This window comes from Ranitomeya variabilis, chromosome 3, assembly GCF_051348905.1.
Source record: "Ranitomeya variabilis isolate aRanVar5 chromosome 3, aRanVar5.hap1, whole genome shotgun sequence".
Taxonomy (NCBI): domain Eukaryota; kingdom Metazoa; phylum Chordata; class Amphibia; order Anura; family Dendrobatidae; genus Ranitomeya; species Ranitomeya variabilis.
This window is the reverse complement of record NC_135234.1, coordinates 635466022-635493748: the sequence shown is the minus strand read 5'-3', so window position 1 is coordinate 635493748 and position 27727 is coordinate 635466022. Positions and strand designations below refer to the sequence as shown.

Sequence of the window (27727 nt, the reverse complement as noted above, 5' to 3'; positions counted from 1 at the left end):
TCTCTAATAAGGCTGTTGGCATCTGGGTATGGATGGTATGTGGCAAGAATCTGCCCAGACTGCAGGCATAGACTAAGTCACTGAGTAGGTGGGAATGTCCTCAGTGTAGTGTTATTACTGTCTTACTTGTTAATACAATAGTTATCAGAATGGACTATTTAATACTTGTCCTTTCCAATGTGAATCTGTGGTTGACTGTGAACTTGTGGAGCACGGCACAGCGAAACATTCCAACTTTCACTGCATTTTCAATAGCTCCCATTGTTACAAAGAGCTCTTAATCAATACAGGCATGTGAATGATTAATGACCGTGTCATTGGCATTTGCACTGGGGGAATATAAAGGGCACAGAACACTTATAAACAGCACAGACATAACCAGATAGATAGATTTTTCATAGTGAAGAGAAAAAAAACAAGGCGAAACTGCAGGTGCAGCTAGGAGTCTGGAAAGGCGTCTTCAGCTCTTGCTTGTCAGACCATGGCTATTGTGTGTATTTTATGGTTGTAAAGGCTTTTTGTTGTTATGTTCATATTTTCCTTTGTAGCAACAATGTGACAACCCATTATTGAACTTAAAAAAGAAGACGTATTTTTTTAGAGTTTGATCTGTGAACCAAACAAGTTCTTGTAGACGAGTAACATGACACATTTTCAAACGTGATCCGGCGACCAGACATTTTTGTGAGGTCACTGATGGTTTTCATATATATTGTCCATAGATTGTATACCTGGAGATTTATATACATAGTCTTCATCCATGGATATGCTGCAAGTCATGGATAAGTAAGTCCTTTGGTACTTTAGGGCAAGTAAAGTTTGAGAGTATTTATAAGGCCCTTGTACATCAATCTTCCATGAAATGTTGTGGGCTAGTACTGGCCATTCACTAGAATCCTGGACTGGAGGGAAGAGTGTCATAAATTAGCTCTGCTTGTTTTCTTGGTCCATTACAAGTTTATACTAAGAGTTGAATGTCACCAAAACCTTGAACTTTATGCCATAATGTGGAATATTTAAATACCTCAACCTTCTTCCTCAGCCACAGTCAAAACGTCTGAACAGTAGCAGTAACACATTAAAGGGAACCTGTCACCCCCCCCCCCCCCCCCCGGGGCATTCTGTCAAGGTGGCTCTTTTAGTTGGGTTCCCTGCCAACGCTGAACTATTCGTTTTTAGAATTTGCCTATCCTACCTATAGTTTGTCAGGGGGGCACGTCTTTTCTCCCCTGACACAAATGCCTCCCAGCTATTACTCAGGGCCTCCGGGCGCCGCCTCCATTTCCTTCCTGAATGTCCCCGGCGCCTGCGCTGTAAGTTTTTTTTTTTTTTTTTTCCTTACATGCGCAGTTTGCGCTGCCCTTCGACTCCCATCACATGATGGGAACTTACAGCACAGGCGCCGGGTACGTTAATGAAGGAAGTGGAGGTGATGCCTGGAGGCCCTGAGTGATGGCTGGGAGGTGTTTGGAAAGGCAAATTCTAAAAACAAAAAGTTCAGCGTTGGCAGGGACCCCAACTAAAAGAGCCACCTTGACAGAGTGCAGCATTAGTGCTGCACAAGGTGGCTCTTTTAGTTAAAAACGCCTAGGGGGGGGGGGTGACAGGTTCCCTTTAAAATTTCTATCTTATCTAGTAGTATATGTGCCTCTACGACTAAAGCCCCCGTCTCACTAAGCGAGATCGCTAGCGAGATCGCTGCTGAGTCACAAGTTTTGTGACGCAACAGCGACCTCAGTAGCGATCTCGCTATGTGTGACACGTAGCAGCGACCAGGCCCCTGCTGTGAGATCGCTGGTCGTGTCGGAATGGCCTGGACCGTTTTTTGATCGTTGAGGTCCCGCTGGGTAGCACACATCGCTGGGTTTGACACCTTACCAACGACCTCATTGACGACTCAGACACTGAATCGTCATAATAGCTCCCATGTAACATCGTTGTGCAGGTCGCTACAGGTCGCTGGTGAGATGTCAAACAGTGAGATCGCAGCAGCGATCGTTGGAAGATCTCACTGTTTGACATCTCACCAGCGACCACATAGCGACGCAGCAACGATCCCTGACAGGTCGTATCGTTGTCGGGATCGCTTTAGCGTCGCTAAGTGAGACGGGGCCTTAAGGCTTAGCTACAGTGCCTGCAGGGAGTTTGAGGTAGTCTGATACACTTGTAGATTGTGAGCCTTCGCGGGCAGGGTCTTCTCTCCTCCTGTACCAGTTATGACTTGTATTGTTTAAGATTATTGTACTTGTTTTTATTATGTATACCCCTCCTCACATGTAAAGTGCCATGGAATAAATGGCGCTATAACAATAAATAATAATAATAATAATAATACAGACCTCCTGTCTCATGATTGGTCCAGACTGCTTCTTTATCTGTACCCCATGCAGCTCTCTTTTTTCTGATTGGCTGATTTCTATTACAGCAGAGTCTGAAAAATATAATAGTATAGACAAGTAAGGCACTGGCGGATATAGGCAAAGACAGAAGAGGACCCCTGTACAAGAACAATGTATGGGCTCTTTTCAGTCCAATTGCTCACCATAATGCTTTTGAGGTGGAAATGGGCCCCACTACCTCTTGGGGTCGTGTGCAGCTGCACAGGTTGCACCAATGATAAGTGCACCCCCAAACTAGGGCACATGTACTGAGGGATATGAGTCTTACAAATGGGGGGCCTTATGGAAGCATAAGTGAGTATAGAATCTATATGTACTGTGTATGGTTTATGGACTTTCATTCAGACTGCTTTGGGCTTTGGGCACAATCCTCATGCCAAGATGTCATTCAACCTAATCTAATTACACAGAGAAATACATGAGCTCATAGTGAAACATGTATGTTTCTAGGTGCTAAAGATTATATGGGCAGCGGATTCTGTCCTAGGGTCATTAATGTTTTCCTCTTACCTCTATCTATTAGGATGGCTTCCACCCAGGAGAGCCTGAGCACAGACTGCCCTTTGTCATATACAGTCCCATTGCTTCAGTTGTGCGTTGGCTACTGTGCAGAGAAATTAATTAGATGGTAAACCACATCCTACACTGCGTGAGTAACACAAAGATGAAGGGTTTAATCTCTCCTGCTGTTTTTTGCCAGTACTTAGGAGGCCTGGAAAGTAGACAAGGTCTGCTCTGTTTTCCTGTCACCTCCATTGGAGGACAAACGGGGACACTGTGCAGAGACCCATTCCTTATCTGTTGACCCAGGAATGCCACCAAACCCTTAAAGAGACCGCATTCTATGTAAGCCTCGGGGCTTAATGCCTTGGTCTGCAGAGGACACGAAAGAACATCCTGAAAACTACTGTATGTTTTTGGGTGTGTGTAAAAGATTGAGTAGTGTATGTATGTGTGTGTGTAATAAATATATATATATATATATATATATATATATATATATATATATATATATATATATATATATATATATATTTATAAATACCCACACTCACAGGCTGGGTAATGGCAGACTTACTACAAATGTGACAATGCTGGATGCGCATTTTCTTGTGCATGCGTTACCTTTATAGCACCACTGCAGCATTTTCTCAGTGCAGCATTTTGGAGTGGTGCTTCTAATCTAAGGACCCTGACCGTAGTCTTATACTTACCTGGCATCGTCTTCACTTTTTATCAGCGTCGCTCCAGACGATCGTCAGCAGGTTGGGACATGGCGGATCGCTCCAGTGTTTGCTGCAGGGTGCCAGAGGTCACTTTTCAATGAAAGTCTATGAGAGCCGAATTCTGTCTCTCATACACTTGCGTTGAGAGCTTGTGACCATTTCCTCTGACTTCTGGTCAGTCAAAAGTGTCTGTGACAAAATGGCACCGCAGGACCTGAGCAGCGCCAATAAAAGGTGAAGACGGTGTCGGGCGAGTATAAGATTAACTTCAAGGACCTTATATTAGTAGCACCACTCCAGCGCTGAAAAACTAAAAAAAAATCTGGAGTGGTGCGTTAAAGTGTACCTATATAAATCACGGCTGGGAGAACACCAGCCCCTACCAATTGCATAATTTTGCAGCTCAGCAAGCAGAATCTCTCAGTTCCCTGGCCAAATGCTCAAAAGCTATCTCAGGTGACCTCTCCATACACATACAGGCTGACCAAGAATGGATGAGCTCTATGAGAAGAGGGAAGAAAGCCACTGTCAGATACAGTCTGGTGCCCAATCTTTCACCAGACATCAGCTCTCAGAAGTGACGTGACCCTATACACATTGGATGGTTGCTTTGTCAACTTTGCTATGTCTGGGGGTCTTCAGGTGTGTATAGTTTATATACAACCAGGTAGTGAACATACAAACATTCCAACACTACTAGGATATAGTATAATTAAATTAGGTTATTATTTCTGCAATTCCTGAGATACTCTTTATTTATTTTTACTATTGAGTAATGTTCTGATGTGTCACAGATGACATTCCACTCATCTAATTTGTGACTTGCTACACCTTTGCAGCCTTTGAAGTTGTTTGCCTGTAAGATCTGTGCAAAATTGTTAGCACCATATTGGAAGGAAATTAGTGTGAATTTTGTATATTACTTACATGTTTTTCAAATAAGTTAATTGAGCCATTATGGTGATTTGTGCTGTAATTATTTAGAACAGGCCATAGCTGACTGCATGAAATAATGATTTCTGGAGGATGTGATGAGCTGGAGAGTATAGAAATATCATCGCAGCCATGTCTGACATTCCTAACCTCATTTGTCAGCTGTCATCCAGCTAGGGTGGGAGACAGAGAATTCAGAGACTCCCCCCCGGTATGCCTCTCACCAGTGATACACTTTATTGTTTACAGTTAATTAACTTCTGCAAAGGATGATATTAATACTGTGTGTATCAGTGCTAACATATTGTTAAAAAAACATAGTAATAAAATATATCATACTTTCTATTACACTAGCCTGTACTTCATGATTCCCGGATAAAGCAAGAATGCCCATCACATTACAAATAATTGCTTTAATCTGAACTCTTAAAGAAAATCTGTCAGGTGATTTATGCCACCGAAACTGCAGGCAGCATGTATCGCAGCATAAATGCAGCCTGGTGCCTAACTGGATCTTCAAAGAATATTTTCTCCTATACCTGGCTGCGATCATGCAGTCAGACTGTAATTCATGTTGCTTGCGGTTTTCCTTCCCTATTAAAAAAATAAATAAACACTTTTTTTTATATCCCCACACCTATAAAAGTTTAATTTATAAAATAATAAAATTAATTAACCCAATTAGTAAATTACATAACAAAAAAAATCAAAATGCCAGAAATGCATTTTTTCACTCCCGACACCTCCTTGAAGAAATACAGTACGTGTACGTTCCCACATTCAGGATTTACTGCGGTTTTGACGTTGCATATTTTTGCAGCGTCAGAAACGCAGCAGCCAGATCTTACAGCATTGTGGATGGGATTTCTAGAAATTCCATGTCTACTGTGCGTTTATGTGTACCTGTGGATCACCCGTGGAAACTGACATGCGGCGAGTCTTTCAGATCCACAGCATGTCAATTTCTTTTGCGAGTATGCATGCGGATTTTCCCCATAGACTTGCATTAATGAGGAAAATCTGCATGTGAAAAAACATAAATGCATGCCCGCTAATTTGCATAATAGGACATTCTGCAGCATCAAAACTGCAGCAGATCCTGAACGTGGGAACCTTATAAAAGTGAAACATACCCTAAAAAGTGAAACAAGCCCTCACACAGCTCCATTGATGAAAAAGTAAAAACGTTTTGGTTCTTAGAAAATGATGACGCAAACCAACATTTTTTTACAAACTTCTCAATTTTTTTTCACTGTGCTACCATGTATATTTTACCATACAATGAATGCCGTTAAAAGATAACCCCAATATTAATGGACAAAACAGAATTCTTCATCTTTCCCCCACCTCACTCTACCCCTCCACCCGACCTATCCATCAATGTCAATGGCTGCTCACTTTCCCCGGTCCCGCACACTCGCTGCCTCGGGATGATCCTTGACTCTATTCTCTCTTTCAAGCCACACATCCAAGCCCTTGCCTCCTCTTGCCGATTCCAACTCAAAAACATTTCCCGGATCCGTGCATTCCTTGACCATGGAACCACAAAAACAGTAGATGCCCTTATCATCTCCCGCAACCTCCTACTCTCTGGCCTCACATCTAGCACTCTGGCACCACTCCAATCCATCCTAAACTCTGCTGCCCGACTAATCCACCTGTCTCCCCATTATTCCCCAGCCTCTCCTCTCTGCCAGGCCCTTCATAGGCTTCCTATTTCCCAGAGGCTACAGTTCAAAACACTAACAATGACATACAAAGCCATTCACAACCTGACTCCTCCATACATCTGTGACATGGTCTCCTGGTACCTACCTACACGCAACCTTCGATCGTCTCATGATCTCCTTCTCTACTCCTCTCTGATCTCTTCTTCCCACAACCGCATCCAAGACTTCTCCCGTGCTTCCCCTATACTCTGGAACTCTCTACCCCCAACACATCACGCTCTCAACTACCACGGAAACCTTCAAATGGAACCTGAAGACTCACCTCTTCCGACAAGCCTACAACCTGCAGTGATCCTTAGTCTGCTGAACAGGTGCATGGCCAACTCTACCCTCTCCTAGTGTATCCTCACCCATCCCCTGTAGACTGTGAGCCCTCGCGGGCAGGGTCCTCTCTCCTCCTGTACTTGTGTGCCTTGTTTTACACATGTTTATTGTACTTGTCTATATTTGCCCGGTTCACATGTAAAGCGCCATGGAATAAATGGAGCTATAAAAATGTATAATAATATTAATTGCGGAATTGCATAAGTTCATTATTTCACAACATTTCACAACACTTGGATTTTTTTTTACAGTTATTTAGTATCTTGTACAGTAAAATGAATTGTGTCATTCAAAACTACAACTTTGTCCTCAAAAAAACCCAAAACTTCTTGTGATGAAGGAAGAATAAAAAAAGTTAAGACTCTTTAGAATGACGAAGAGGTAAAAACTAAAGCGCAAAAAATAAAAAATTGCCTAGGAGTGAAGTTGTTAAATATCAAGTCACATTGGAATTCTAAAGTATACTAGTACAATGTATAACTTACTTTTGTCAGTGCAATTCAGGATAGTTTTATTTGGTTGGACAATCTCATTGACTAATGTTACTCTGGTGGACTTTTGCTGCTAAAGTGTACGGCAATGGGCACCATAAGCCCAGGCGAATTCTAGATTAAGAGTATTTTGCAGCTTCTGTCTCATGTAGTTCTGTGTAAGTCACATTAATCGTTAATCATTTAGATTTTACTTCTAGCCCAGGCCCTGTTGTCATCACTTGGTAAAGTAAATCATGATCACATACAGGTTTGGCAGGAAGAACCCCCTCTCTCACCCTCTTCTGCCTGTAGGCATGACCATATAGCGCTGATTGATACTCCTCCCGTCAATGACTTACTAAACTCAGATACTGGCCTACAAAACAGATGTTTTGTTCGTTCAGTGGGTTTATTGTAATAAGGGGGTTAAATGCTTTTGAAGGCTTCACTGCGGTTGAGTTTCTATTGCCTACAATTTTTTATGAAGACATCAGGGCCGATGTCAAATGGGGGATGAAAATATTTAGTATCTATCTACCGTATCTATCTATCTATCTATCTATCTATCTATCTATCTATCTATCTATCTATCTATCTATCTATCTATCTATCTATCTATCCCACATCTATCTATTTATCTATTATGTATCTATCCCATATCTATCTATCTATTATCTATCTATCCCATATCTATCTATCTATCTATCTATCTATCTATCTAGTAATAAAAATAGGAACAGCACACTGTTTTACTTATCTTCGGGTGCAAGGCCCCTGGCAACCTGTCCAATGATTGGGAAAGGCTCATCCAGAGCCGAAACGTCGCCCAGACATGTGGGTTGACTAAATCATGCACATTTTCATTAAGGATATGGAGTGATGCCCTCTTTTTTGAATTTTTATCTATCTATCTGTCTGTCTGTCTATCTATCTAGAAAATCGGAAAAAAACAGGCAGCACTCCAAAAATCAAAATGAAAAACCGTGGCTTTACTGATCCATTATCAGCAACGTTTTCGGCAGATTTCTCTGCCTTCCTTTGCCTGATTTTCTACTTTGGAGGTTTGGACATCACCTTAAGGCTACGTTCACATTAGCGTTAAGCTAATGTGCGTCGGGTTTGCGTCGGCGACGCAGCGGCGACGCATGCGTCATGCGCCCCCTATACTTAACATGGGGGACGCATGCGTTTTTTTTTGTTGCGTTGTGCCACACATGCGTCTTTTTTGCCGCAAGCGTCGGACCAAGAAAACGCAACAAGTTGCATTTTTCTTGCGTCCGATTTTCGGCAAAAACCGACGCATGCGTCGCAAAACGCAGCGTTTTTGCGTGCGTTTTGCCGCGTTTTTGCGTGCGTTGTGCGTTGCGTCGCCGACGCAGCGGCGCACAACGCTAGTGTGAACGTAGCCTTAGAGGTTTTATTGCACCCGTTTTTTGTTTTTGGAGTGCTGCCAAATTTTCTTGAATTATCCATCTACCTTTGTATGTATCTATTAACTATCATCTATCTATCTATCTATCTATCTATCTATCATCTATCTATTACCTATCTATCATCTATCTATCTAACAATGGTGACTTATAATTAAATTTTGACTTTTACAAAGGCTTTTTGTTAAATGTAATAAGTATGTGATTGTGTAACAGTGATGTAGACTGTTATATGTGACACTGATGGAGGAACACATGTCCATCATCAGTACATGGATGTGTCTCGTACAGCGAAAGCTGCGTACATGTTCTGTACATGCGTGTGCATAATACAAGTGGCACATTGAGCAATACTAGTGAATATTCAGTATTTTAGAGTTTTAAGAAATACATGACTGTTTGAATCCAAATCTCCCTCCTTTAAGGACCCTGCCCTTAGAGTCCCCCATTAAATTCCTGCCCGAGGCACAATGAGATGCTGTGTCCAGCTGCAGAGAAGGACACATTGTGTCCGGCACAGAGAGAAGCCATTCTCTCCAGGATAGGCAGAGGCGGGGGCAGCATGGCTTGGACGATTGTCAATGTTCTTGGGTTTGTTTGGATCCTTTCTAATGTCTGACCTTTCCCATTTCTACGTCTGGAGGGGAAAATCGCCCCTATCTGTCATTGAGCTTCTCTCATATTTTTTTTCAGTATTAACAAGAGCAAAGAAAAAATGAAGAGTAAATGGGGGCCAAATACAAGGGGGCCATTTCCATAATTAGACTGTGTACCTATATTGTTTAGGATTGTAAAAAATATTTGTGTGTAAAATGGCCCATTTGTTTTACTCCATAGACCTGCAGCTGGGAAATGTACCATACACAGCTGTAAAAACACAATATACCGGACAATTTCTCTACTAAATGACCTAATGTTGTGGGTGCGTGTCAGACTGGTAGGCTTGTCCTACTGAGCATTGACCTCAATCACTGGGCAGGTCAGATAGTTGGTTAACTTCTAGTAGGTGGCTACACAACACTGAAGAAATCTCTAACTTGCTTCTTAGAGCAAAGGTGCAAGAATTCTGTAAAGTGTAAATTCCTCCATTCTTGTTTTTAGAGAAGCCATTTTTTATTGCAATGTGCGCCGGGCCTAAACTTATCCATTTAGTCTCTGTCTGACCAGTATACATCAGGGTGCACCATTTTTGTCTGTATGAAATAAAGCAGTGCACTATACTGTTCCATATAGGGCCATCCAGTAAGAACATATACATGCGCTACATGGTCTCGTAATATGCAAATTGCCTCTTCAGAGAGGAAGAGGGATAGAATTGTAGTGTTATCTATTGGACGTAGCAATCCTAACAGTTATTATCAACCCTTTGACGATCCCTGCCACATGATAAAAGCCAAACCACAATCTCAATTTTCAGACAGTGTTTCGGGGTGTTGCCCCTCATCAGTGCAAAGTATGATATCTGCTTTTGCTAGGTGAGAGGCTTAAAACTGGGATCTAAGGAGTAATATTTCTTCTCCTGTAGAATGACATGCCAGGACTGGTATGCCAGGCTCGTTAAAGGGTCGATATTGACTTTTAGGATTGCTACTTCCAATAGGTGGCACTAGCGTTCTAGTCCTCTTCCTCATTGAAGTGGCAACTTGCATATCTAATTTACCAGAGGAGAGCAGTGCATGGCATATAATCCTCCTCATACTGACATACCAGGCCTGGCATGTCACTCTCCATAAGGAGAAATGTTACCCCTTAGATTAAGCCTCTCATCTAGCCAAATCATATTTTGCACTGAGGAGGGTCAATACCCCCAAATTACCATGTCTGCAAGTTGAGATTCTGGTTTGGCTGTCATCCTTAGTCATCTGAATGAGTTGTAGAAGGTGCATGAGCATGAATAGGGAAGAGTAATGCCTACCTATCAGTTTATTCATACATTTCCAGGAGGAACACCATAGATTTTCACCTAGGAAATGATGATCCAGAATGGTATTTTCATAGAGAATGGAAGTACATATTCAAACAGACAGGAAAGCCAGCAGATCCTTAATAAATCCTTTGCCAGATATCTTATGGTTATAGCCTTAGCATGAGACACATTTCTGGCCAATCAGATGAATCGCAGTATGTATAAGATCGGTCTGAGCCGGCTCGTTACGCACAGAGACATTTCACTAGCATGGGATCATCTGTTTTGATCCTGGGAAGGTACAATCATCATGTACGTGTGAAGCCGCTTGTTTAATGGCACATTGGACGTGTCCTCCCTCCATTTTTCAAATGTTTATTGCTTTCTTACCGGCTGAAGCTTTCTACCTTTTACTGTGAAGCAGCCGTTTATTATCCACACTCTAATCCCTCTTGCATGCTCCAAAGAGCAGATCCATAAACCACTTGTAAAAATTGAGATTATCTTCAAAGTTAAAATGTAACTATGGTGTGCTATATTGTATTATGTTTTATCTCACAGTATTCTTGGACATATTGTGAAACAGACAAAAATGTTCCAATGCTCATTTCTTGTTGGAGTCTTTATTTTATTTTGCAGATAATAAAGAGTATAACTAAAGGGAACCTGTTAGTTTGTCTTTACATTTGGAAGTGGAGGTATGTCTGTTTCGGTGCTTGCGTTCCAATAGAAATGATACCTCTTATTGTAGAGAGCACATCATGAGAAATCTAGTGCAGAAGCCATATGCAGATCAGGCTGGAAATGCATTGGGGGCGTGTCACAAAGTCATCCAAGTGCATTGACACTCCCCCAGTGCATTTCCAGACTCATTTGCTTATGGCTTATATGTTTCATTTCTCAGGACTGGCACATCTGATCGCTATGAAAACGGTATCATTTTTATCAGGAGATAAGTGACTATACCACCATACCACTGCTGTCATATGTGAAAAAAAAACTTGCCAGCAGGGTCCTTTTAACAGTTTGCTGCAAATATTTCTCACTTTTATACATAGAAACTGAAATTCAGAGTTTTTACAAATCTTCAGTCTACTTCTGCAGAAGAGTGGAAAGTCATTTGAGCTTCACAGAATCCCGAAAATTGAGGGCTTGTGCCAAACTGGTTGTCTCAATCTCTTCTCTTCATGAATAGCTTATATGATCCGTCTTCTACAGTGTCTTATGGTCCCTCTCTAATACACCAGACTGAAAGGATGCAGGGATTATTAGTCCTTCCTGTCTTGGGATGGGTGGCATTGGCATAAGACAGCACCAGAAAGTATATGTTGTTGCGGAACCCCCTGTATTTTATGTATCGGTTGCCTCGGTGCGTTTCCTTATCGCATCTCTTTCTTCTGCAGTCTGCACTGGCACAATGAACGGACTGAGTGTAACTGGCGAGGCAGAGTACCAGCATCATACCTTAAAGAACACGTACAACAACTGCCATATTGTCATGGGAAATCTTGAGATTGTGCTGGTTGAGAACAACAAAGATTTATCCTTCTTAAAGGTAATATACACCTCGGTGATCATATGGGGACTGTTATATAGAGACCAATGTTTTCTTTTCAGCTTGTTCTTATGCAATATGCAGTAGATCGTAATCAGCCGGCACGTTGAAATAACACACATCTTGTGATATCCACTGAGCGCCTCCATCACAGATGTCATTTTCTTGTTAGCAAATGGTGCGATCTGTGAGTTCAATGCGTCTGTCATTGGAATGTGGCTCCAGCCTGTCCTGTTTAACCGGCCGATTCCCCTGATTATTGCACAACTGGTTTACCCTCCCTATTCCACCCACAGAGTTTAGGAGGTAAAGTATTGCAGTAAATGGGAGAGGCTTCCTGCTACTACAAGAGAACATGGCCAACCTTGCCCTAAACACAAAGGCTGCATTCCAGGGGTTTAGCATCTGTTCACCAGCTAATAATGACATGTTTTTATTCTCATTGCTCATTTACATAATTAGAGATTTCATGCCCTGAGTTCTGTTTAGTGGAGTTTTAGGGCTATTTCCACTTGAAATTCCATAACTGTCTGATAGATGTCTAACAACTGGAAGTCTCATTAATCAAATAATAATAATAATAATTTTTATTTATATAGCGCCAACATATTCCGCAGCGCTTTACAATTATAGAGGGGATTTGTACAATAGACATTACAGCATAACAATAAACACAGATCAAGACAGATACCAAGAGGAGTGAGGGCCCTGCTCCCGGGCTTACAGACTATGAGGATAAAGGGGAGACACGAGAGGTGGATGGTAACAATTGCTTTCGTTGTTCGGACCAGCCATAGTGTAAGAATCACAGAAGAAGGACCCAATGTTCTTTGTTACTCATAAGAACCCTGCAGTAAAGGGGTAGAAAATTAAGGAGAAGATGCCGGACATACACAACCACCAATAGACACCATAAATGTATTTTGTTGAAATACCTCTTCAAAGAAAATCTCAACATTTTAACTAATTGGGAAAAATACTAAAATGTGTTCTACAAGATTCAATTCAGATGAATCACTTGGTAATATATGGTCGGTCAGAATAGCTGTCGGCATTAATGCCCTATCTAGCAACAAGGATGCCTATCATTCTTTAAGGGGATACTCCCAAAATAAAAAGTTGTTGTCTATGGTACTGCTGGAGAAAGTCAAGTCCCATAGACAAATGACTGGAGCTGCAGATCAAGTATATACACCACAAAGTGGGGCTCTGTAGAATCCAGTTCTTGGCATCCAAAACCCCATTCTCTGGATAGCTAGATGGCCCAGTAGCCAAACCACCAGCGATTAGTAAGTTATCCTCTATCCTATCTGAGTGTAACTTTTTATTTTAGAAATAACCCTTTAAAGAACTTGCCCTTACTGGCCAAACCTTTATTGATAGCCACAAAGTACAGCATAAAATGAATGTTATACATGACAGGCACCACTTACTTTCTTTCTTTCTTTTCCTCTGATATCAGCGCTGTGTCCCCCACAGTGTTTTTTTTAAATTCAGTCAAAACTGAAGTTGTTCATGTCAGGTGAGTGGCGGAGAAAACAGCTATAAGTTGTGGTTCATTTTGAGGAAACATATAACTGTTCATGAAAAAAAACAAGAAACAAAGAACAGGGAAAAGAAAAAACATATTTCCATAGTTCTTCAGAAAACACTTATCCTGCCAGATTGCCTAGGATTCTGGTATTTCCAGTCTTCGGACATGAACCATGCCAGGAAGTGCAACAGCACCTGTAGCCATGTGTCTGTTCTCTGAGGACAAAATATATATATATATATATATATATATACACACTGCTCAAAAAAATAACGGGAACACTTAAACAACAGAGTATAACTGCAAGTAAATCAAACTTCTGTGAAATCAAATTGTCCACTTAGGAGAACACTGTTTGACAATCAATTTCACATGCTGTTGTGCAAATGGAATAGACAACAGATGGAAATTATTGGCAATTATCAAGACACATTCAATAAAGGAGTGGTTCTGCAGGTGGGGACCACAGACCACATCTCAGTACCAATGCTTTCTGGCTGATGTTTTGGTCACTTTTGAATGTTGGTTGTGCTTTCACACTCGTGGTAGCATGAGACGGACTCTACAACCCACACAAGTGGCTCAGGTAGTGCAGCTCATCCAGGATGGCACATCAATGCGAGCTGTGGCAAGAAGGTTTGCTCTCTGTCAGCGTAGTGACCAGAGGCCGGAGGCGCTAGCAGGAGACAGGCCAGTACACCAGGAGACGTGAAGGGGGCCGTAGGAGGGCAACAACCCAGCAGCAGGCTCGCTACCTCTGCCTTTGTGCAAGGAGGAACACTGCCAGAGCCCTGCAAAATGACCTCCAGCAGGCCACAAATGTGCATGTGTCTGCACAAACTGTTAGAAACCGACTCCATGAGGATGGTCTGAGGGCCCAATGTCCACAGATGGGGGTTGTGCTCACAGCCCAACACCGTGCAAGATGTTTGGCATTTGCCACAGAACACCAGGATTGGCAAACTCGGCACTGGGGCCCTGTGCTCTTCATAGATGAAGGCAGGTTCACACTGAGCACATGTGACAGACCTGACAGAGTCTAGAGATACCGTGGAGAGTGATCTGCTGCCTGCAACATCCTTCAGCATGACCGGTTTGGCCGTGGGTCAGTAATGGTGTTGTGGCATTTCTTTGGAGGGCCGCACAGCCCTCCATGTGCTCGCCAGAGGTAGCCTGACTGCCATTAGGTACCGAAATGAGATCCTCAGACCCCTTTTGAGACCATATGCTGGTGCGGTTGGCCATGGGTTCCTCCTAATGCAGGACAATACCAGACCTCATGTGGCTGGAGTGTGTCAGCAGTTCCTGCAAGATGAAGGCATTGAAGCTATGGACTGGCCTGCCCGTTCCCCAGACCTGAATCCGATTGAGCACATCTGGTACATCATGTCTTGCTCCATCCACCAACGTCACATTGCACCACAGACTGTCCAGGAGCTGGCGGATGCTTTAGTCCAGGTCTGGGAGAAGATCCCTCAGGAGACCATCCGCCGCCTCATCAGGAGCATGCCCAGGAGTTGTACAGTAGGGAGGTCATACAGGCACGTGGAGGCCACACACAATACTGAGCATCTTTTCCTTGTCATGAGGCACTTCCACTGAAGTTGGATCAGCCTGTAACTTGATTTTCCACTTTTATTTTGAGCATCATTCCAACTCCAGACTTCCATGGGATATTCATTTTGATTTACATTGATAATTGTTATGTTTTATTGTGCTGAATACATTCCACTATGCAATGAATAAAAATTTGCAACAGGAATATTTCATTCAGAGATTTCTAGGATGTGGTATTTTAGAGTTCCCTTTATTTGTTTTGAGCAGTGTATATATATATATATATAGCCAGGGGACAACATTGGATTTATGAACTACATGGTCAAAAACATACCTGCAATCCTTAATTCATTGTCCTGGCTGCCATCTTCTACTGGGCACAATGCTGACTTGATATTTTGTGTTTTTTTTTTTTTACATTACAATTTTTAAAGTGAAAAGGTCACTATCATGGGGACTGTGTGTTGTCCTACTGAAGTATTTTTTTTTGGTTCAAGGATAAAGAGGTTTTTTTATTTGTAGGAAAAAAAACATTTTAAAATTAATCTTTAAAGAGAAATTAATAGTTAATATTACCTATTCATTTGAGTCCATGGTTGTTTTCATGGACATAATATCTGCATTGTAGTCAATGATTTTATTGTGATAAATTTAGATGTGATTTATTGGAAGTAAGGCGCATTTCTCTTCTTTACTTTCAGTCCATACGTGAAGTGACTGGATACGTGCTGATTGCCTTGAATATTTTTACCTATTTGCCACTGGACAACCTGCGGGTCATTCGTGGACAGAGCCTGTATGAAGACAAGTATTCACTTTACATGATACTTAATAATCAGGTTAATGGCACCCGTGGTATCCAGAAGCTAAGCTTCCACCATCTGACAGGTACGTCTCTGGTTAGAGGACCCATGCATAGCAGATAAATGGTAGTCTTGTAGAGTGTTACATCTCCCAACACTGATGGATCGATCACTGCATATACGAGCAATGAAAACCAAATTAAAAAATAAGATAAAAACGTAAACCTGCGATTAGAAGCAATACTGACGTACTGCTATTTTCAGAGAAAACCTCCATGGGATGTGTCTGGTACCTCAGCTCAGTCCTTTACATTAGAATTGGAATGAGCTGTACTACTAAGGGTACCGTTACACTAAACTATTTACCAACGATCACGACCAGCGATACGACCTGGCCGTGATCGTTGGTAAGTCGTTGTGTGGTCGCTGGAGAGCTGTCACACAGACAGCTCTCCAGCGACCAACGATGCCGAAGTCCCCGGGTAACCAGGGTAAACATCGGGTTACTAAGCGCAGGGCCGCGCTTAGTAACCCGATGTTTACCCTGGTTACCATTGTAAATGTAAAAAAAACCAAACACTACATACTCACCTTCTGATGTCTGTCACGTCCACCGCCGGCGGCTTCCCACACTGACTATGTCAGTGCCGGCCGTAAAGCACAGCACAGCGGTGACGTCACCGCTGTGCTCTGCTTTTACTTTACGGCCGGCGCTAACAGTCAGTGCGGGAAGCCTCCGGCAGTGGACGTGACAGACATCAGAAGGTGAGTATGTAGTGTTTGTTTTTTTTTACATTTACAATGGTAACCAGGGTAAACATCGGGTTACTAGGCGCAGCCCTGCGCTTAGTAACCCGATGTTTACCCTGGTTACAAGCGAACACATCGCTGGATCGGTGTCACACACACCAACCCAGCGATGACAGCGGGAGATCCAGCGACGAAAGAAAGTTTCAAACGATCTGCTACGACGTACGATTCTCAGCGGGGTCCCTGATCGCTGCTGCGTGTCAGACACAGCGAGATCGTATGGATATCGCTGGAACGTCACGGATCGTGTCATCGTAGCGATCAAAATGCCACTGTGAGACGGTACCCTAAAGGTACCGTCACATTAAGCGACGCTGCAGCGATATCAACAACGATGCCGATCGCTGCAGCGTCGCTGTGTGGTCGCTGGAGAGCTGTCACACAGACAGCTCTCCAGCGACCAACGATCCCGAAGTCCCCGGGTAACCAGGGTAAACATCGGGTTACTAAGCGCAGGGCCGCGCATAGTAACCCGATGTTTACCCTGGTTACCAGTGTAAAAGTAAAAAAAACAGTACATACTTACATTCTGGTGTCTGCCACGTCCCCCGGCGCTGTGCTTCTCTGCACTGTGTAAGCGCCAGCCGGAAAGCACAGCGGTGACGTCACCGCTGTGCTTTGCTTTACGGCCGGCACTGACACATTCAGTGCAGGAAGCTCTGAGCAGCAGCGCGGACGCCGGGGGACGTGACAGACATCAGAGGGTGAGTATGTAGTGTTTTTTTTTTTTACTTTTACAATGGTAACCAGGGTAAATATCGGGTTACTACGCGCGGCCCTGCGCTTAGTAACCTGATATTTACCCTGGTTACCATTGTAAAACATTGCTGGCATCGTTGCTTTTGCTGTCAAACACGACGATACACGCCGATCTGACGACCAAATAAAGTTCTCGACTTTCAGCAACGACCAGCGATATCACAGCAGGATCCAGATCGCTGCTGCGTGTCAAACACAACGATATCGCTATCCAGGACGCTGCAACGTCACGGATCGCTATCGTTATCGTTGCAAAGTCGTTTAGTGTGAAGGTACCTTTAGACCACAAAGTTTTATTTTACGCTATGTCTATAGTGTGTAAATGAGGCGTTTAATGGGCCAACCTTAGAAGAAGTGATACAGGGACCTTTAGACTTTTCTCATACATTCAGCGTCCTTTAAAGAGCAAAAAAATCCCCAACCTCGTCAGTACAATAAGGTTCTTCTGATCTACATGTAGAGCTACAATTGGATTTAGCCTTCCCTCGTTAGACTGTAGTTGCATTGAGAACCTCTCAGGCGTCTATCACTCTCTGTCAATTAGAGCTTGGGAGAATTAAAAGGATTAATTCAACTGTTGTGATTTTCAGGGGTCGGGGGAAGAAAAAAAAAAGACAATTGTTCCAAAAATAATCTGCGTTCCCAGAGCAGCCGCTGATTGAGGGGACAAGCTGACTTGCCGAGTGGGGAGAGCCTCCTACAATAAACTCTGTCATTGGCAATCAACTCCTCCAGCTTCCATGTGGCCAGTCCTATTAGTCAGACTAGCTGTACAGCCCCTATTGTTGACCCCTCTACATGCTCCTTCCACATTCCCGCCTGAGAAAAACCCTTCTGGACTTTCGACTTTTGTTTTAGTATTCATTGCTTTACTACTAGTGGAGCTGTGCCAGCACTATTGTGTTTTTGGCTCTATCGAACAAATAGATAAAATAAGAGCACGTCTCTATCTTTGGATAAGTGCACTGGTTATACTGGTTTGAAACTTTAGCAAACAAAACCTGTTCACAAAGGAGCATACATTTTTTCCCATACGAACAGAACAAATTAAAATGTCAACACTTCTATGCACAGCTTGGTGGATACAGACTATCCTAATGTACACCTGTTTGCAGCGCACTCCCAATATGGCACCCTTCACACTATATTAATGTCACTGTTTCCTATTGTGCCCGTTTTCAGAGATTCTAGCGGGAGGCGTTCATATAACTAAGAATGAGCAGCTGTGTTACACCGATACCATTGACTGGAAAGACATCATACGAGATCCAAAGGCTCAAGTAGAAATTAGCGACAATGCTGCAAACTGTAAGTTCTGCTCGGCTGGATGATTCCCACTTATGTCACATGCAGATTGATTTATAGAACGCACTGGCTTTACTTAACTTTCATCTTTTTTTAACTGTTGCCTATAAGCTTTATTATTTTCTATCACATAAAGAAAAACAATGAAAACGCTTCCAACGCACCCTTATGATCTACAATACCTACCGTAAATCAGGACCATAATATATATATATATGAAATTATTAATTTATTAATATTATATCTGTATGAAAATTAAATATATTGCATTGTGGACTTTAATGGGTCTATATGTCGGATATTTAAAACATATATCAGTGGATCTGCCAAAAATGTCTAATAGACGCAGGTGAGGCCGAGCTCCTTTATTGAAGGGAATCTGTCACCGGGGTTTTGCGATCTCATTTGATAGCCCCATGGTATAGGGACGGAAACCATGATTCCAGTGATGTATCACTTAGTTTACTGGATGCAACAGTTGTAATAAAATCGCTGTTTTATCTTCTGCAGATGTAGTAGTGCTCTGAATGCTGAGCCCTGTATAACCCCACTCAAACTATTGATGAATCGTTTTCTATGAACACGGTATATTGACAAAAAGCTGCCAATCAGTGGTGGGGGCGTAAATACACAGAGCCGGAGGACTAGATGGCACGCGACACCTAGTCATATAGTGATAATCTCCTGCTGATAAAACACTGATTTTATTGAAGCAACAGCACACAGCCTAGTAAGTGACACACCGCTGGAATCAGGGTCTCAGCTCCTACATCATGGTTCCCTCAGACTACTTAGCAAAAATCTTCTGACAGATTCCCTTTAAAATAATTGCTGTTCCCAGGTGGGACCTGCATCTATTAGATTTATAGTGATCCTGTAGATATGGCATAAAAGTCTGAGAGGAGACTTTAGCAGAATATGATAGAGTAGTATTGTTATACAAAAGAGTTCAGTGGATGTCTGTTTTATAGTCCTGAAAAGGGTCCATAGAAGCTAAAACACAGATCGTTAGCAAACTAAGCACCTCCAAAATCTGAACATATATTATACAATTTTAAATACATTACTGGAAACAAGACAGCACTGCTTTAAAAATAAAACAAAAGTGATTTTTTTTTTTTATTAAATAAAAATATATTTAAATTTATCAAAATAGAATTTAAAAAATAAACTAGACTTTTAGGATACATCCATTCATACATTCATTACATGGAAATGAGTCCGACAAGGCTTATTGTTGCTAGAAAGATTTCTGTGGAAAACAGGCATCATAGAGGGCAGTACGTTGGGGCGAGTACATTTATTACAGGCAGCCGTTGGAATCTACTGGTAACAGTACAGACCTGGAGTTTATACACAACACTGAGCCGGTTACTATGTATCCCTGAAGTGTCTGCGTCCAGTACACTTCAGAACTTGGCAGTTTCACTTGGACCAAGTCCAGATGTCTTATCAATAAGATTATAACTGGCTGGGGAAAGATTTCAATAGAGAAACGTGCAAATCTTCATATGCAGGGCTACGTGTTAAGGGAAATAACCTCCGCCCTATGTTACTGATTTATACAAAAGGTGTATTTGGTTTCCATGTCAGGTACCTGGGCAAATGTATGAAACTCTATGCTCGTATCTACACACCTCTGTTTGCTTTCTTTATAATAGGCCTCAGCTTTGGCGCTGCATTGCACAAATGACAAACAAATCACTGAAATCATATTTCACTAATTAATTGTCCACAATCAAAACACCTGTTTGCCCAGATCATCTACAGGATCAGTATGCATTAGTCCATAGGTGCTAATGACATGGCGACTGGAAATTGTTAAACAGTAGTAACTAAGTAAACTTGATTTCAATAAATATTTTTAAAAACACCAACATTGAAACCATCGCTGTCCCTTGTGGCTTTCGGTATAAGGTCTCATACTCATTTGCACTCTGACTAATGTTGTTCTATGATTCAGTGCTCAACTGCAAGTTTTTTCTCGGCTTAGATCAGACTGAGACAAAAATCACAGCATGCTGCGATTGTCCTCGTATATCAGATGAGACTCGCCAATGCAAGTCAATGGGTGCGAGAGAAAAAAATCGCACTGCATACGGACCATGCGTGTGTCGTCCAATTTTTACTCACCCATCTCCTTTAAAACCCGACGTCTCATCTGCCGCGTACAGCAAAATAACAGCGTGACCTGTCTGAATAGCATAGAATATATATATACCGTATGTACATATCCCTGATATGTCAGATGTGAAGGTAATCCTCTGAAGCCCATGTCCCCTGTAAAAGAGGCTGCAGAGACACTGGAGTGCGCGTGCTACCGCAACTCAGTGCCTCACGGTAACGTGAGAAAGGTGTACAGAGTTCATACACCATGAACTCCGTTCACCTCACTGATGTCAGCCCGAACGCCGTGGGGAAGTTCTCTTAGTTCTTATTTTAATTATAAGGGGACACTACGTCATTTTTTTTGTTGGGTCTTCCATTTTAATAACCAGTAAAGGCTAAGTCTGCTGTTGTGAGCTGATATTAATAGCCTGTGAAGCTCCATGTGTATTACCCCCTTCCCAGGCTATAAACATCTGCCCCCAGGTGCCGGCTTTCCCTCTGCTGGTTAATACAATTTTGGGATCCCACACCATTGCTTTCAGATGTACGGTATATATATATATATATATACAAACTAAAATACATGTACAGTAAGCTACACACACAAAGCACTGATTATATATTTCACTGACATATTTCTATCTATCTAATCTATATATATATCTATGTATTGAAGAATATATCCATTGAAAACTATCCTTAAATGACATAGAGAATTCCTCTATGTAAAAGATAATGTTAAAAATCGCATTGCATACGGATTGCATTTGCATGTCACTTGCATGATACACGTCCGACATTTCAGGAACAACATGAGACCAATTTTTTTAACGGTGATGGGTATGAGCCCTTATTAATATTATAGCATATGAATAATCCATGTAGGCATAACAACAAGAAATGTAAATTACTGTAAGAGAGCTCTCCCACCTAAAAACTTCATCTAAGTGCCAAGAAATGGTGCTGCCTCTTGCCCTGAGAAACCAGCACTTTCTCTCTAAGTGATATCTCTGAATATAGTGGCTTACATATGGCGATCATTAAAGGGGTTGCCCAGTCGTGAACTACAAGTCCTCCGTCACTGACCTTGTGCCAGAAACAGGCCGCCATATGCATATTCCCGGCCACAATACAACTTTCTGGCGTCACTTGATACACTTGTATACCTGCGGTCACATGATTTCTGCCCTCGGCTCCTGATTCTTTTTTCCTATAGGACATAAGCCACAGTAGAAGTGTCTGACTTCAGCCTACCCCAATCTTCCCATATAGTAGAGCATGCATGTGTATGGAGGTGGGTAGAGTCAAAAGAAATCTCTGTTGGTCAAAACAGCAGTTGATTTATAGTAGAGATAAGCCAAAAAATTGACACAACCCTGGTTCAGCAGTCACGTTGGTCCTCTTTGATGCCATCATTCCTGGCGCCTCTTCTGACTGGTATGCCTGGCGTGATGTGGCTATGACATTGCTATTGGTCGATACCCAGATGGAATCATCCCCTTCTTTTATTTAACATCCCCATATTTGTCGCCGAATGACCCACTCCAAATAACGACAGACTCCAAACTTGGATAATAATTGGCCACAGTGGCCTTTATTATAAACATACAATAACAGTAAAATAACGTAGGGAGGAGTCCTTGAAGCTCCAAACTGGTGGTCAACCATAATAGAGAGTGGACAAAAACATGCCATAAATTTACTCCCAGCCGCTACCACCCAGGCTCGGGAGCACCAAATACCCCGAAGGGTTGACCATGTCCGCTTAAAACCTGGGAATCCGGCCCACCGTTGCCAAGATCCCCCCCCCCCCCCCCGAACCACCAGACCTGAAACCAAAGTTTACACCAACTGAAGGATCTGTACCCCGACGGATCCCCCAGGGCAATCTAGCACCAACTCCAAGGACCCCTCCCACCACCTCGAACCACCATGACCCAAAACAACTACACAAAAAACACAACAATACAGAAAACAGGGCGGGATCTTCCTGAAGCCTCCAGAGCGGGAACTGGCATTACAGAATGCTGTAGATAAGCCCCTGATGCTGATGGGCTTAGCTCACCTTCCATTTTGGGGGTGACAGGTTCCCTTTAAAGACCATTTGGATTACTACTAAATAGAAAGTGCCCATGTCTGTAGAGCTGTATGGTGGATTTAAAAGAAACAAACACTTACTCAGATGAGCATCAGGGTTAAAATAAGAGCAAAAACTGGCCACTATGAACTGGTGACAGATCCTATTTATCAAAAACATAGGCAAAGGTGCTCATTATCACAGTATGAACATACAAAGGATACCATTACTACAAAGCACAGACCTCATCCACAATGACCTGGAGCATTGGTTTACCCTAAGTATACAGGAAACCGGAAAATGACTGACACTAGACCATGTACAGAGACCATGCACAATGGCTGGTGTCAGCACTGTAACCATTGTCACAGCGTAACACTGTCATTTACGACTTCCTAAAGATATTACAATGAATGGGTCCTGTAATAACCTGCAAAATAATTAACTAGTAATCATTGTCAGAAACATAAGTCTTAAGTCTCCCATACAGGTTATACTAACATCAGCTGAGCTTGCCAGTATCGGCGGGTATGGCTGGCAGTCTGATGTGTACGGCGGCCTCCTGACTCTAAGGATTCGGAAGGTCCGATATCTAATTATAAAGAGTTAATTGGAGTAAATAGTACCGGAGGCTGCATGGTTCCTAGAGATGACCCCTCTAAGAAGTCCATGTGCCATAATAAAGCATATGGACTGGAGTTGTATTTATCAGACAAGCACTTTAGCAAGCGACATGTCCAATATGAAAGTCATAACAGTAAGGGCTCAATTAGACGTGTATTTTTCACGTTCAAGTTCTTCGTTTATATTTTAATGGATAGAACTTGTACTTAGTATAACCTGTGGGGCTGCACACACTTTCAGTTTTTTTTCTCATCCAAGAAAATCTGATAAAACTAAGATAAAGCAAACTCTTATAAAACTCGGATGACATTCCGATGAAAATCGGAGCAAGATCCTTGATGAAACTAGGATCGTTTTTCTCGTACATTAAACAAAAAATAACGTCAGAATGAGCCCTAACTGCGGGGATACAGAAAAGTTATCCTTGTATTACAATTTTTTAAAAAGAGCTTTTAAAATGTGTTAAAATAATAATCACATAAGCTTTGCTTACCTATTCAGGTCCTCAAAACTCCGGTGGTCCCTGCTATTCCTGCAACTATGACGTCACATCCATCATTCACTTGACCACTGCAGTCAATCACTGAGGAGTCTGTTGGCATACATACAAACATTACTGCTGAGGCCAGTAGTTGGCTGCAGTGGTCACGTGAACAATGAAGGTGACATCAATACTGCAGGACTGGCATGGACCAACGTAGTAATGGCACCATTTTTTGGGAGTGTGAATAGGTAAATAATTCTTATTATAATATTTCAACAGATTTCTTCTTTTACCCACCTGGACAACCCCTTTAACCTTTGTTCTCTTCTGCCGTTATATTGTGAAGACGTAGCATTTGTCTTAGAGTTGATCAGTGACTATTTTTCCTGGAATGCTTTAAATGGTTTCTCAATCTTAAGTGTTTGCAGCGGCTTAGTACATTGTTATTACCGCTGGAGCCTTCATAAGCATCTATTCTATACTCTCTGCAACGTATTCTGTAGTTACCCCTGTGCCATCGCTTATTGTTGCCTGGTTTATTTTTGTCGGTGCTCATGATAAGATGTCACTGTCCATTTATGCACATTATGTGTAACTCTGCATATACGGTATGTCTGCGGTGACAGTCACAAATGTGTTTTAGGTGCCATATAGTTCAGCTCTACAAACCCTTTTAACAAATATTAGCTCATGCCATGTGGGTGCCAAGATAAACCCTGCTTTGGCAAAACCTCTGCCATCCTTATCCTGGTTCTTGAGGCCAGTTGTATTTCTGCTTTAATACAAACACTTTACAAGACGCTCAAGAGACTTTTTTTTATTATTAAAACATAGTACAAAAGCCCTAAAAAAGTGTCACTGACACCAGCTGGTTGGTGAGGCGCTCTGTGCGGTGCGTAGACTGTAGTTTAGGGACAGAGTAAGTAACAGTTGACCCTGTCCATTACTCCAGGCCAGTAGATCTATCAGATGTTCCAGGTATTATAGGACAGGCATCAAGGATGCTTATTTTCTTGGCTGGACTGAGCTACACGTGGCTGCCGGTCATTTATGTATTTTGTGCTGACAGCGGACACATCTCTGATTTTACAAACTAAGAATATGATCACACATGACAAATATCTTGTCACTAATATATCTTAGTGAGGTCTGAACAAATTCGCTCATTCAGATGTATGGAACGGATTTTAAGCCACGTACAATGTTGTAACCACTCTGATGTGGATTAAAATCTGATGACTGTTTCTTCAGAAAGTTTCCTTTTGCTGTGCACATGGAAACTTTCTGTTGTGTGTGAACTGGTTGTAGCCTCCCTCCCCTCACATTATGGGACATGGATTTCATACGGCTGTAGGTGCAGACTCCACAGTGAAAGTTGGGTGAAATCTGACATATGTGAACCACTCTGTTATAAAAATAATTTGTGCATCATCAAACTATCTCATAATCAAATTAAATCTCCATTGTTGGTCACTGGTATCTCGAGTTCTCGGTCTCAGTCTTTGGGATGTGCTGAAAAACAAAACAATGTCTGGTCCATGGAGTACCTACGGCGCAACTTAAAGGAAGAAGAAGTAGAAGTAGCGAGGACGCTGGCAATTTACTGAGCAGCTTACATGAATTTCGAATTCCATGTATCGACAGAGTGATAAGTGTGTGTATATATATATATATATATATATATATATACAGTGCCTACAAGTAGTATTCAACCCCCTGCAGATTTAGCAGGTTTAATAAGATGCAAATAAGTTAGAGCCTTCAAACTTCAAACAAGAGCAGGATTTATTAACAGATGCATAAATCTTACAAACCAAAAAGTTTTGTTGCTCAGTTAAATTTTTATAAATTTTAAACATAAAAGTGTGGGTCAATTATTGTTCAACCCCTAAGTTTAATATTTTGTGGAATAACCTTTGTTTGCAATTACAGCTAATAATCGTCTTTTATAAGACCTGATCAGGCCAGCACAGGTCTCTGGAGTTATCTTGGCCCACTCCTCCATGCAGATCTTCTCCAAGTTATCTAGGTTCTTTGGGTGTCTCATGTGGACTTTAATCTTGAGCTCCTTCCACAAGTTTTCAATTGGGTTAAGGTCAGGAGACTGACTAGGCCACTGCAACACCTTGATTTTTTGCCTCTTGAACCAGGCCTTGGTTTTCTTGGCTGTGTGCTTTGGGTCGTTGTCTTGTTGGAAGATGAAATGACAACCCATCTTAAGATCCTTGATGGAGGAGCGGAGGTTCTTGGCCAAAATCTCCAGGTAGGCCGTGCTAGCCATCTTCCCATGGATGCGGACCAGATGGCCAGGCCCCTTGGCTGAGAAACAGCCCCACAGCATGATGCTGCCACCACCATGCTTGACTGTAGGGATGGTATTCTTGGGGTCGTATGCAGTGCCATCCAGTCTCCAAATGTCACATGTGTGGTTGGCACCAAAGATCTCGATCTTGGTCTCATCAGACCAGAGAACCTTGAACCAGTCAGTCTCAGAGTCCTCCAAGTGATCATGAGCAAACTGTAGACGAGCCTTGACATGACGCTTTGAAAGTAAAGGTACCTTACGGGCTCGTCTGGAACGGAGACCATTGCGGTGGAGTACGTTACTTATGCTATTGACTGAAACCAATGTCCCCACTGCCATGAGATCTTCCCGGAGCTCCTTCCTTGTTGTCCTTGGGTTAGCCTTGACTCTTCGGACAAGCCTGGCCTCGGCACGGGAGGAAACTTTCAAAGGCTGTCCAGGCCGTGGAAGGCTAACAGTAGTTCCATAAGCCTTCCACTTCCGGATGATGCTCCCAACAGTGGAGACAGGTAGGCCCAACTCCTTGGAAAGGGTTTTGTACCCCTTGAGAGCCTTGTGACCCTCCACGATCTTGTCTCTGATGGCCTTGGAATGCTCCTTTGTCTTTCCCATGTTGACCATGTATGAGTGCTGTTCACAAGTTTGGGGAGGGTCTTAAATAGTCAGAAAAGGCTGGAAAAAGAGATAATTAATCCAAACATGTGAAGCTCATTGTTCTTTGTGCCTGAACTACTTCTTAATACTTTAGGGGAACCAAACAGAATTCTGGTGGGTTGAGGGGTTGAATAATAAATGACCCTCTGAAAAAACTTTTCACAATTTAAAAAAAAAATAAACAAAGAAATAACATTCTTTTTTGCTGCAGTGCATTTCACACTTCCAGGCTGATCTACCGTCCAAATGTCACAATGCCAAGTTAATTCCAAATGTGTAAACCTGCTAAATCTGCAGGGGGTTGAATACTACTTGTAGGCACTGTATATATATATATATATATATATATATATATATATATATATATATATATATATATATATATATATATATATATATATATATACACTGTGTGCAGAATTATTAGGCAAGTTGTATTTTGATCACATGATACTTTTTATACATGTTGTCCTACTCCAAGCTGTTCAGGCTTGAGAGCCAACTGCCAATTAAGTAAATCAGGTGATGTGCATCTCTGTAATGAGGAGGGGTGTTGTCTAATGACATCAAAATCCTATTTAAGGTGTGCTTAATTATTAGGCAACTTCCTTTCCTTTGGCAAAATGGATCAGAAGAGAGATTTGACGGGCTCTGAAAAGTCCAAAATTGTGAGATGTCTTGCAGAGGGATGCAGCAGTCTTGAAATTGCCAAACTTTTGAAGCGTGATCA

The 27727-nt window shown here is 42.1% G+C and overlaps 1 protein-coding gene across 2 annotated transcripts in view; it reads left to right on the top strand.

Moving 5' to 3' along the window:
- ERBB3 (erb-b2 receptor tyrosine kinase 3) overlaps positions 1-27727 on the top strand; it is an 81594-nt gene that overhangs the window by 30624 nt on the left and 23243 nt on the right. The window contains exons 1-4 of one of the 2 annotated variants that reach the window (XM_077297541.1): positions 11102-11119; positions 11825-11976; positions 15769-15955; positions 18622-18747. In XM_077297541.1, the coding sequence (XP_077153656.1) occupies positions 11839-11976; positions 15769-15955; positions 18622-18747 (451 nt within the window). In that variant the 5' untranslated portion in view covers positions 11102-11119; positions 11825-11838. Of the gene's footprint in view, positions 1-11101; positions 11120-11824; positions 11977-15768; positions 15956-18621; positions 18748-27727 lie in introns of those variants that run through there. The other variant, XM_077297540.1, reaches the window with a different exon arrangement.